This window comes from Triturus cristatus, chromosome 2_2 (assembly GCF_964204655.1).
Source record: "Triturus cristatus chromosome 2_2, aTriCri1.1, whole genome shotgun sequence".
Classification (NCBI taxonomy): Eukaryota; Metazoa; Chordata; class Amphibia; order Caudata; family Salamandridae; genus Triturus; species Triturus cristatus.
Genome location: NC_140582.1, coordinates 1,267,572,826 through 1,267,585,625, shown reverse-complemented (window position 1 = coordinate 1,267,585,625; position 12,800 = coordinate 1,267,572,826). Strand labels below are relative to the sequence as shown.

The 12,800-nt window shown below is 43.8% G+C and overlaps 1 protein-coding gene across 2 annotated transcripts in view; it reads left to right on the top strand.

The window, feature by feature from the left end:
* LOC146863566 (CD5 antigen-like) overlaps positions 1-12,800 on the top strand; it is a 414,744-nt gene that overhangs the window by 323,229 nt on the left and 78,715 nt on the right. For both annotated transcript variants that reach the window (XM_085643026.1, XM_085643027.1), the window contains one exon: positions 6,093-6,413. In XM_085643026.1, the coding sequence (XP_085499152.1) occupies positions 6,093-6,413 (321 nt within the window). The remainder of the gene's footprint in view (positions 1-6,092; positions 6,414-12,800) is intronic.

Sequence of the window (12,800 nt, the reverse complement as noted above, 5' to 3'; positions counted from 1 at the left end):
CAAAGTCAAAAGCACACACTCTTCCAAAAACCAAACACCTGCCAAAAATTACACTTCTAAACATACACCAGACCCACATACTACTGCAAAGCATACAGACACACGCACATCACCCACTCCAGCTCCCTCTGCCTCCAAAACCCAATCCTCTCCCACCCCTCCTAGCTGTTCTCCTCTTTTTGAATTTTCATCCTACCTGTCCCTAACCCCTGTCAAACCCAAACCCACCCCCTCAAAAAAGATCCTCGAAGTCCATTCTCTGTGGCCAATAGCTGCCACTTCTTGAGGAGGTTAACCTTTGGCAGTATATCTATGAGGCATGTTTTGAGCAACACTACAACTGCCTGTTGTGAAGATAAATAATTTTTGTTACCCTTTTATGTAAAATAAATATGAGAGAAGTATCTCATTTGGTAATAAAAAAATAATTTGACAAGTTATTTTTCATTTACAATTTGTTGATTCCTAGAAATGTAATGATGAAAATGTGAATTCCATATTTTTACTTGCAACTATGGGGCACATGCATCAAAAGTAGAAATAGCGATTCCTTAATTGCAAAAGTAAGGATTTGCAATTAAAAAATCGCTATCTAGAATGCATGAAGGGAATCGGTAAAAATAGCGATCTGCTAATATTCGCAAAAATGATACCGAGGACACAAATGCGACTCGCTAAGCCAGGGAATCGCAAAATGCGAGCTCGCTATTAGCGATTTCGGTATTTGCGAAATCGCTATTAGCCAATTCGCAAATAGCATGTCGCACTGGAAGCAGGCTGATAACATCACAACCAGGAAGTCATCCAGTGCATGCTTCATTCAGTGCCCTGAGGAGCTCAGAGGAGGAGGCAGAGAACTGGAGCTGACCTGAGACACCTAACAATCGGTATCCAGCAACTGTTTACAGACCCAGGATGGCCAAACCAACAGCAGGGGAGAGTGCCACGCCCAGGAAGAGGAAGCTGAAATTGTCAGAGAGGAAACTTGAACATCTGTTTGAGAAGGTCAGCAGTAACCATGATAAATTATTTGGGAAACTGTCCCTGAAGGTGCCAGAGGCAGTAAAGCGTAAAATATTGCTGTGCATCAAGGAAAAAGTAAATGCTGTGGGAGTCACACACCGCAGCATTGATGATTTGAAGAAAAGGTGGTACGACCTGAGGAAACGTGCCAAGGAGCGCATAGCCGAAAGGGTGAAGGAAGCAGGTGGTACAGGAGGGGGACCATCGAATGCACCCACCAACACAGCCCTGGAGGACCTTGTTGAGGCGACAATCGAGCCTGAGGCAGTCGTTGGAGTCACACAATTGGACACAGCAAGTACCCCACAAGGTAAGATGCATGCAAGCGTTAATCCTTTGCGTATATTCGTGCACATACCCCCAGGCAAATCACAGTGTACAGGTAAAACTCCATGCCACGTTTCCCCTCATACACAAAATGCATCATGGGAGTTGTAGTCATGACAGCCAAGGGGGCATTCAAAATCAACAATGGTTAACAAAACATACCAACACTGCATGTCAGCCAGTGTGTTTAAATCTGTCATTTAATCTGAACATAGTATGCCAAATGATAAACAGAAGTAGGATCAAACAAAATTAACACTCCACTGTTTGACATCACAGATGCAGCTGAGGCAGACTCCGAGGATAGTGATCGGCTCCACATCTCAGAGACACCTGCAGAGACGGATGTAGAGACTCCAGTGGTCCCAACATGCACACAACCCACCACCAAAATGCAGGGCACATGTACCTTCACTGCAGCCAATGGAAGCCGAGCTGACTCCAGCACCCACTACAGCCTCCAGCCAGCAACGTGTTGTATCACCAACTCCAACACAAGCACAGGTCCAACCAGGACAACGGTGCAGATCCAGGGCCTGTATTGCGGAACGTGATGCGCAGACTCCAAATGTGTATTTATTTATTTTATTTATTTAGAAAGTTTTATAGAGCGCGAACAAGATCCTAAACGGATATCCGAGCGCTATACAATCAATAAAGGTTACTATACAACAAATAAATGTTACACATAGTAAAAAGTCTAGTTGCTTAGATGGTCTATTATGACCGTCTTGTTAGGGACACGGATGTGATTGGAACCCAGATGTCTATAGTCCATGGTCAGGGGAATTTGGCCATGAGTATCGATTTTACCTCCCTTTTGAAAGAAGCAGTGGAGGGGTTAAGTCTGGTTTCAGGAGGTAAGGCATTCCAGATTCTGGGTGCCATCCCGGAGAAGGATCTGTTATATGTTTTCTTCTTGTGGAACCTTTGTGGTTTCAGTAGTAGGTTATCCGCACTTCTTGAAGGTCTGATCCCGCCAGAGATAGTCAGTTTCCTTGCCAGATATGTGGATGCATGGCTGCTTGGAGTCACAGATGCTACGTGTGCAGCGCCTGCAGGGGAGACACATGGGTACAATAAATATGCAGATTTCAAAGCTGGCTAAGAACATCAGCACAATGGCAGACAGTGTGCATGAGCTAACAACAGTGGTTGCTGAGGGAATCGGTAGACAAACTTGAGCCTACAGGAGCTCACCCGGGCGGTGCTTGCAGGACAAAGCACTAAGCAGAGAAGGCATCGCCAGAGCTTGATCCACTCGTCAGCGAATACAAGGGCCATCAAAAAGCTCAGCAACACCACCGCGCTCCGTGTCAATGCAAATCGATCTTGAACATTTCTGTGGGGATGTTGCCAGGGCCTTAGGACAAGTGACCACTGCTGTTGAACACAAGTGCGATCAACTTGGCAGGGAAGGAGGGGAGTGAGGAGGCATCGAGCCTGAGTAGCCTGTCCGTGCCAGTGAACACTACCAGGAGGCGCAGCTCACACAGCTCCACATCCAGAGGCACACATCTGGGTGATGTTGCAGAGGCAGGCGACAGGAGCCTGGGGGTATGTGGAAATAGGCGCTAGCCATGCATATCCTCCTTTTTGGCCATGGTGGTGTAACCATGTCAATTACAACACAGTAATTGCCCTCCAGTGAACAGAACTATTTTATTTTGACTTAAGAGCCCAATGCAATCACCTTCCTAATTTGCAAAATAGTCTTCTTTAGTTTGACATGTGCTCATGTTAATAAAACATTTACGTTCAACATTCAGTTGTAATGGCTCATTATTACCTACCTCAGAAATGATGTTGTGTGATGTGCGCACGTCTCCTCTGCCCTTCTGCTGTGTTTGCCACATGCGCCTGTCGGTGTTGTACAGGTGTTTGGTCGTCCCCATCAGAGTCACTGTCGGACATCTCAATGTGTATGCCTCTTCTGGTCGCAATGTTGTGCAACATGGCACATACAGCCACAATCCTGCAGCAGGTCTCGGGCTGAACTGCAGAGCTCCACCAGTTTTATGAAGAATGCGGAAATGACTTTTGAGAATACCGAAGGTCCATTCAATCACATTCCTAGTGCTTATGTGTGCCGTGTTCTACCTCTGCTCCTGTGGTGTGGCTGGGTTGAGGTATGGTGTCAAGATGTATTCGCACACAGCGTATGCGCTGTCACCTACAGGGTGGAAAGCAAAGTGTTAGCCGCAGTTATGCAATTACATTTGGTTGAATGATGTAGCAAATAGGTATATGTATGTACCAAGTACGTGTCCTTTGCCAAATTCACCCCCAAACAGATGCATGTGGATGCCACTGTGGAGGAATATATATGAGTCATGGGTGCTTCCTGGAAATTGTGCCACGATGTCTGGTATTATATGCTTTGCTTTGCACACGGTCTGCACATTGATGGAGTGGTACGACTTCCTGTTCCGGAAGATGTACTCGTTGGCTGCTGGGGGACAGATGGGGACATGCGTGCAGTCTATGCATCCGATCACATGGGGGAATTGGGCCACCTGGTTGAACTCCAGTTGTGTCTGATTCAACTCCTGTGGGGTTGAGGGGAAGGTGATGTGTGTGTGGATCCTTGTCATCATGGCGTCAAGGAATTTATGGAAGAAGCGTGAGAGTGCGCTTTGGGATACACCACCGTCTACGGCTACTACCCCCTGGAAACTGCCTGACGCTAGTAGGTGCAGGCTACATAGGACCTGTACGTGTGCAGGGATGGCATGGGTCTTATGGGTCTGGTGCTGCAATAGGGGTTCCAAATCTACAATTAGGGACATGATCATTGCACGGTCCAGCCTGCACTTATCATAGATTTTGTCATGTCTGTCCCAGTAATGTTATGCGCACTCAGAATACCCTCTCCTGTATCCTCCTTCTGCGCTGGGCTACTGCATTGATCCTCATCCTCCTTGCAAGCACGAAGAGAGCTGCCATTGTGAAAGGCTTACGGGGTCTCCTGAGGCATTTTAACAGTTTTAAGATTGCTAGCACCTGTGTTTATTTTGTTTTTTTTTTACTTTACCTCCTGGTTGAGATTCCCCTTATTCTGCTCTTGATAGTGATTTTCATGATATTCGCTGTTTGCGATTTTACATGCATTGCATTGCGATTCTTTAATTGCTAATCTCTATTTGCGGTTGCAGTTTTATGTTTCGCTATTAGGGATTCGCTAGTTTGCTAATAGCTAATTTTGTGGAAGCTTTTTTTGCGAATTTCTTGTATTTTCGGTGGCTGCATTGGAAAGTGTTGTTTTGCAGTCACTAACGGGCTATTTTAACGATTCACAATTTTTGCGAGGGTAATTTTGCTTGATGCATGTGTCAGTATGAGAGGAAATACAACAGTTTTTTTTAAACAACTTTCTAATGCAAGAGTCCATACACTAGCAAACAAAGGATTTGATGGTTACTTAAATTGTGGTGAAAGCCTTCCTCATGATAATGGACACTTACACCAAAAAAAAAAAAAATTTTTTTTTAAAGTGTTAATACAGGTGCGTTAATTTGAACCTGATGGGAGATATAAATAAACACATATGCATTACACCTTAAAAAATAAATTTTATAAAATACAGAAAACAAACTAGACATGGGGAAATGTTACATTAATACATATATAAAATGATTTAAATTTAGAACAAACATTGATTTTACAAAATCTCCTTGTCTAGTGTAATTTCTACAATATATTAAATGTAATTATTCCAAAAATGTGTAATGCATATGTTTAGAATTTGATAATTTTCAAAAAATAATGAAACACACTTGTATAAAAAAATCATCTTTGATTGATGTCAATTTTTGTGTAAGTGTCCATTATCATGATGCCAGCCTGCACCAAATTTGAAAATAAAATTAAATTATACAGTTGTGTTTCTTTAAATTTCTTAAACAACAACATTACACATATCTGTATTACACATTAGTAAAACATTACTGTAAGAGAGATTTAAAATTGCACAAGTCCAGAGCTAATGTAAACAGACAATTCAAAAGGAAACAAACTTACTTTCGATTCTGGCAACTACAGGGTTGATTTGATTTGTGGTCAAATAGCAGCAGCAAAGGAAGGACATGTACGATTGGGTTCATGATGGGAAGGGAAGTGGAAAAAAGAAAAAGGTACGTTTCTGACTTCTATTCCTTATGAACCGCCAATCAAGTGTGGATGTCTCCACATGACAGTTCCGTTGGTGGGAAGGCACATCATGATTGACCGGCAGAAATACTGGCTGTAGTCCCTCTGACAGCCGCTTTTACCCAGGAGGCCATTGATGCAGGAGGACAAATTTGGCAGAGACTGTGGCGCTCAGATAGGCTATCGTCCATCGACCCACCAGCATCTATATATAGCGGGCGGACCTCCTAATAGGTGTATAGAGAAACCAATGGAAAATCGACGATGGGACCAGATCTGCCAATATCTAAATCAGGCCGTGAATCTACACAGGTAGAGTAACATCAGGGAATTGCCCCTTAATTGTCACAGTTTCTCAAAACACTTCAATTGTAGGTGTGAGTCCACACAGGAGTACACTTGGGTTCCTTTAATCGTTTGCAGTGAAAACATGCTTTTTGAAGAGGAATTTTGTTTCGTAGAATTGTTCATCAAAGATATCAAAACATGTTTACTTGGAGGAGATATATTATTCATAGGAGAATCCATATGAGGTAATAACTGAATACTGTGTGTCACATACTGTCTGCTCTCTTTGGTATTTCTGTTCTTAGGTGGTGCTGATAAGATCCGTTTGGTGAATTCTGGAGATGCATGCAAGGGCAGAGTGGAAGTGAAACATGACAATCTATGGGGAGCTATCTGTTTTGATTACTGGGATACAAAGGAAGCACAGGTGGTCTGCAGACAGCTGGGATGTGGGTCAACAAAAGGAGCAACCATCGAAATTGTACACTTTGGAAAAGGAAAGCTCCCAGTCTTGCTGAGTGATGTCAAATGTACAGGAGAAGAAATCTCACTTTTTGATTGTCAGCACTCTTCCTGGGGATTCAATAGCTGCACGAACAGAAGGGATCCAGGAATCATCTGCCCAGGTAAGAGATCAATGTGGAATCCTTAGGGGGAGGAGAAATGGCCTAAGGGCCAGAACTTCAAAGTTTGGAACTGGCAAACTTGGTTTGAGTCCTGACCATCACTCAATATCTTGTGGATCTAGGTGAATCACTTAAGCCCAGATTTACTAATACTTTACTAACAAGTGTTGGGGTGGGATACACTATGCAATGCAAACCAGGGTCTGCTATAATTTATTGCAAAGTAACAAAAGCCAAAAGTGCACCAGCACAGGAGGAGAGACAAAATGCACCAAAAGTCCTAATTAATATGGCAGGTTTGTCTCTATCCCTTTGACACAAGGCTGCACAGCAACTTAGCTTCAATTGTCAGTAAATATGGGCCTTAATCGGCCAGTGCCTGAAAAAAGTGTAATGTAATCTCGTTCTCATGTGAAGTACTACACTGCCCTTGAACTAACTTGTGTTATATTGTAATAATATACCTAGGAATCAACACTGGCTAGCAGTCAATATCCTGTTAGTTCTAAAAGATATTTGGTTATATTCATTTTTTGAAGGCATAGAGTTAACTATTAGATGAATGAATGAATGTACTTTTGTAGAGCATAGTAGAAACTCCAAGATAGGAGAACTCTGGTGTAGAGACAGCAGATCTAAGAAAAGGCCAAGAAAGTTAACGCGATTTTAAGAGCCACGTTTTCAGCCTCTTGAGAAACATTCTTTCAGATCCGGAATGAAGCAAGCCATGAGGGAGGGTGTTCCATTGTCTGGCTCGCAGGCAGCCAAAGGAGTGACCACCCAATCTAGAAAAGTAGATATGAGTGACCTTTTAAAGATATGAGATGCAGAAAGGTGGCCTGTTATGTGGTGATGCTGGTTAGGCCTCACTATGTAATACTCTCACAATACCCCAAAGATGGCCATTGGATTCACAATAATAAATCCTTAGCTCAGTCCTGGTAGTGCGGCAAAGAGCAGTCAGTCTTCATTAGAGGAGCATGTAGTGCCTAATTTTAGCCGGTGGATTCCGGTGCACGGCACTAGCACTTAATTGGATTTCGGTGCTTGGCACTGGCACTCAATTGTCTACACCACACTTATTACAGTCTGCCACATGGTGGTGCTGCTCATCAAATTTAGAGATGAACAAAACAACGGTTGTTTATTGAATACAATATACATCAACCTTTACTAATACCTGTCTCCCCAGCCATTCCTTTAGCTTTAGGGGCCTGGAATAATCTGTACTGTCTCACTTGCATGTGAGAGAAATGGGCAGTAGTTGTTTTGGTGTCATTGGCAGAGATGGGTGGTGCAAGCTGCAGTGGCCTCCTGGTCAGGGCCCTGGCACTTTTTATTTAGCCAATTAAGCACTGGGAACATGTGTTAAGCATTGTGGAGTACCAACAAGGACGATAAGTAATTGACACGACTCGAAGGAAAACCACCACCAATTTATAAAAATAAAGCAGATTTTTAAATTTAATTCAGACACCAAAATGAATACAATCAGATGAGTATAACCGGTTTTATTGATTTTAGAAGCAATTGTGAATCAGAGCGATTCTCTAAGGTAAAACGTTACCAATGCGGTGAATGGGAAAAAACACTAGTAACAATCGGTCACTTGCAGGTCGAGTTACCTGGAAACCGCGGGAGGTTAAGGTGCTGCTGGTTGCAGGACCAAGCCGCACAGTCAATTTAATTTTACCTAGCCCCAGAGGCCTGGGTGCAGTGTTGTCCTGGCTATCCTAGGTGATTAAGCAGGAGCCACGGGACCGCATAGACGGTACTGGGGAGGAAATGGATGAAAAAGATCGACAAGGTGGCCACTGCTGTATTTGTTTGAAGGTGCTGCAAAGTTTCCTCAGGTTGTAGTGTTGAGTAAAGATGGTGGTAATCAGATGGTTACCTACAAGCCACTTTGGCTGTAAAGTCAGCAAGATGATACTTTGATGTGCAGAGGTCATGGGATAACAGTAGCTGCCTGAAACTTGCTGGAGGTAGGGAGCTTGTTTCCCACAATGCACTGGACCATCTAATCACTGAGAAGGCCAATGGCAAGTGATTCTTTGCTTCTGGCAGTCTGTTCATACCTGCAGGCATCAGGGAACAAGTGCCACTATCCAAGGGAGTCTGGAGTTGCCTTTGGCGCCCAAAGGGGTCCCTCTGAGTCTTTGGTCCTGGATGAGTTGCAGTCATGCAGCTGCAGGTTTTTACGCCTTTACTTTGCGCAGGTCCTGAAGTCACAGTCTTGGGTTTCCATGGCGGTAAACGTTTAAAGGGACCTGTCAAAGCAAATACTCTGCAAAAGGGGGATTTGGGGACAAGTCAGGCTGAACCCAATGTGGGGCTGTGCTCATGGGGACTCCTGGCCCAAAAGGACTCAGGCAGAATTTATGTGCTTGAGCTGTGGGGCTCGGGTACAGAGGTGCTGGCTGGCTGGCTACCTAGAGTTGGAGGCTATCATTTTTCTTGGTCTACCTGTAGAGGGAGGAAAACCAAAACAGCAGGGTGACTCAGGATATGGAGCTAACCTGTCCTGAAGTCCTTTGACATGTAGGTAAGTTTTAGCACTGTGATGGCTGGACTGGACACTAACAAGCCTTGGGGGGGTGCAAATGTCCCGGTATTCAGGGAATTGGTGAATGGGAGGGTCTAGCATCCCAAAACTCACCAGAGAGATAGGGCTGACCTCCAAGATACTTGAGACCCTCCTCCTGTCATGCTGTTTCTTTGGTGGGCCAGATGGCCAACAACACAGATTACTGGACAGGTGCAGGAGGATGGCTCCTCCACCCCAAGAGAGCTGCTGCTTGGTTGTTGAAGTCCTGGGCAGTCTTCCACAACTTTGGGAGAATGCACAGCTTTTGGATGAGTCGGGTCAGTGCAATTGTCGAGGTTCCAGCAGCAGGGTTTGGTGTCAAGTGGTGGTTAAATCCTATGTTCTCACTGTGACTTCTCTTCTTTTATTCTTTCTCGATCCCTACAGACAAATATGCATTCCTGGTGTCAGGGGACCCCATAAATACTATGTTTAGGGACGGTTAGGGGGGTGTAGATTAGTACCCAATGCGCTACTACACACCCGACATGACCACTTCCTATGGAGAGTAGTCCTAAACCTGACCCAGATCTTCTAGTTTCATCAATTTCAAAATGGTGAAACCCTTTCTTGGTTGTCCACTTCAGGTGTCCCACCTCAGGGGTGTGCCTGGTCTGTAGGTGTACACAAGGAGATGATGGATGGAGTGCTGAAACTTTTCAGACACTCACCCCCAATCAAAGATCTGGGTTGAATCCATCATCATTCTTTTTCCCACTACGCCAACCCAGTTTGGACCCAGCCATATGTAAATCAGTCCTGACCCTGTGCCTCATGGGAACAGTCCAGCCTGAACTGCCAGGCCATGTCCTCCCTGGACCGGAAACAAGCATCCTGGGACCGGTTTCAGAGTAACACCCCTCATCAGCCAGGCTAGTTTGATTCCAGTGGCAAAGTGAGCAAGGGACCCACATCTGGGCATTCCCTGCCAACTTAGGGCGAACAAAGCAAACACAAGGAGATGATGGACGGAGTGCTGAAACTTTTCAGACACTCACCCCCAGTTACAGATCTGGGTTAAATCCATCATCGTTTTTTAGCTCACTACGTCACCCTAGTTTGGACCCAGCCATATGCAAATCAGTCTTGATCCTATGCCTCATGGGAACAGTCCAGCCCGAAATGCCAGGCCGGGTCCTCCCTGGACCGGAAACAAGCATCCCGTGACCGGTTTTGGGATAACACCCCTCATCTGCCAGGCTAGCTTTAATCCAGTCTCAAAGTGAGCAAGGGACCCACAAGACAATTTGCCAGTACCCTGATGTCAAACTGAAAGTACATAAATTGTGCTGAACCCAGCCTGTCAATCCGTTCATCAGCTCTTGGGATAGGGTGTGCATCTTTATTAGTGACAGCATTGAAATCTCTTTGGTCCAAACAGAACCTCAGCTCTGTTTTTCCACCCTTGGAGTGAAGTTTGGGGACTAAGACCAGTGGGCTGGCCCTGGGACTTTCAGATGGCCAAATCACCTCTAGCTCCATCATCCTGCTGATTTCAGCTCTGCTGCGTTCTTTAACTAGGTCAGATTGCCTGTAAATGTTCTTTTCAACAGACTGACTGTCCCTAGTTTCCACTTTCTGGGTACACCAGTTTGTCTGACCAGGGGTTAAAGAAAAGAGCTCAGCATACTGCTCGAGGACTGCCTGCAGCCAGGTTGCTGTTGGGCAGAGAGGATGACTGAGAGGACAACTCCTTCAACTGGCCTATCTTTCGGGTTGTGGGAGAGGAGGTCAGAGAGTGGTTCACCCTCTTCTTCCTGATTCTTATCAGTGACTATCAGCATGATCACATTAGCCTTGTCATGAAAAGGTGTTAGGCACCCCTGTTAAGGCTTCTGCAAGTGCCTTGGTCAACCAAGTAGGTGACCTCTTCCATTCTCTCTAGGATAGGGTGGGGCCATGCCATTAGTCCTGGAGGGCCCTTGGTCTCAAAACTGTACGTCTAAGATTAATCAACTTGGGGCACACACATACTATCTGTACTAGAGTTTCCTGTGGCCGTCCACAAAATCTACAGTTGGAATCCAGCCACAACTTTGTTGGGTTTATTCCCGTACGTAACCTTAAAAACATATTTTTACACTTTGCTGAAAAGAAAACATTCAGGTACGGCTGAACATGCAGGGATTGGTATGAATTAATCACATACCATGCATAATGTGTCTCTGCTAATGCATTTTTATCCAATTTAAACGAATCAGCTTTGATAAGGTTATTTAAAATTAATTTATAATTGGGCATTTTCAGATCTTGCAGTGTACTTTGCAGGACAATATCTCGTAGGGAAGTTTAAATATAAGATCTCCATTTAGCCGCATAGACAGACTTGTCTATTTCTTGCCAACAAATATTCCCTAAAGATACAGGGGTTGATGTTGACAATGCGACCATGAATTTTAAAAACGCTCCTTTTGATACCAGGCTCTGTCTCTGGAGACCAAACTCCAGTCTTAATCCTGCTAGACTCACTGACTTGGCAATCCCAAAAGTTGCTTTGAAGACCTTGACAACCAATAGGTCAAAAACGTTTGCATCTTTCCCTCTAGTAATGTGAGAACCATATATTAGGGTGGGTTGTAACTTGGCTTTGATTACTTTAAGAATAAACTCATATGATTGACAGTTCAGTGATTTTTTTGAGCATTTAAAAGCATGGATCAAGGTCACAGCCTTGGCCCTTCGATCCTTAAAATGAAATTTAAAAGACACATGATTGTCAGACATCACCCCTAAGTATCTATACGTTTTAACAGTGTCAATTGCACCTTCTCTGGCCTTCCAGGAATTAAACTTCTGTTTAACCACACCAATTTTCATCACTTTGTTTTTTTTGACATTCAGTTTAATGCCATTCTGTTGTATATAGTCATCGAAGGCAGTAATGAGTCTTTGTAGGCCGATAGGAGTATGACTCACGAGGATAGTATCATCGCCATACTGGAGGTAACTAATTTGCACCCCCCCATCCTAGGAACATGCCCATTAACAACATCCAAATGCTGAGCAAGATCTGATAAAAAGAAATTAAATAAACAGGGGGCAAGGACACAACCCTGCTTTAGGCCATTATATGTTCTAATCTTCCTTGATAAGGAATTGCCATCACCCAACTTAACTTGAAACCAAGTGTCGGTTTACAGAAGGATAATAGCCTTCAACAATTTCCTTGAAATGCCCTGATCTGACAGTTTTTTCCATAACGAGTTTCATGCACAGAGTCGAAGGCTGCCTTAAGATCAATAAAAGCTATATTCCATTTCCAATCTTTATTCGACCAAATTAAAATGATCATAAAAGCACAGGTATAAAAAGATCATTTATTAAAAGAAGAATTTCCCCCCTCTAGTTCATCATAAATTCTAAGATAAAAAGAAGCCTAATACAATAAAATGATCTCATATGTTAAAAATGCTATACAATTGGATGAACATGAAGTAAGCTCAGAGAACTTAACACCCCATCCTTCCTCTTTCTCATACAGGCCCATAGGAATGTCGCTACCGAATGACAAGTCAACGGATCGGGTAATGATTTTTAAAATTATAGTGCCACCCGACACTGGTTAAAATTCCTTTGTTTTAAAATTGGGGTGAGGTAGTCATTCCTTTCTTTCTTATAGAGCTTGCAGAATAGAACTAAATGCAGTTCTGTTTGTAGTGAGAGATTGTCACATGGGCAGATACTTAAGTCTGAGTGATTGTACATTTTTTCTGGGTACCCTAGCATCAATGGAATCATGTTCAAGAGGAATGTCAGTAATATAAATCTATGTTGCGGCCAAGCAACAATTACATAATATA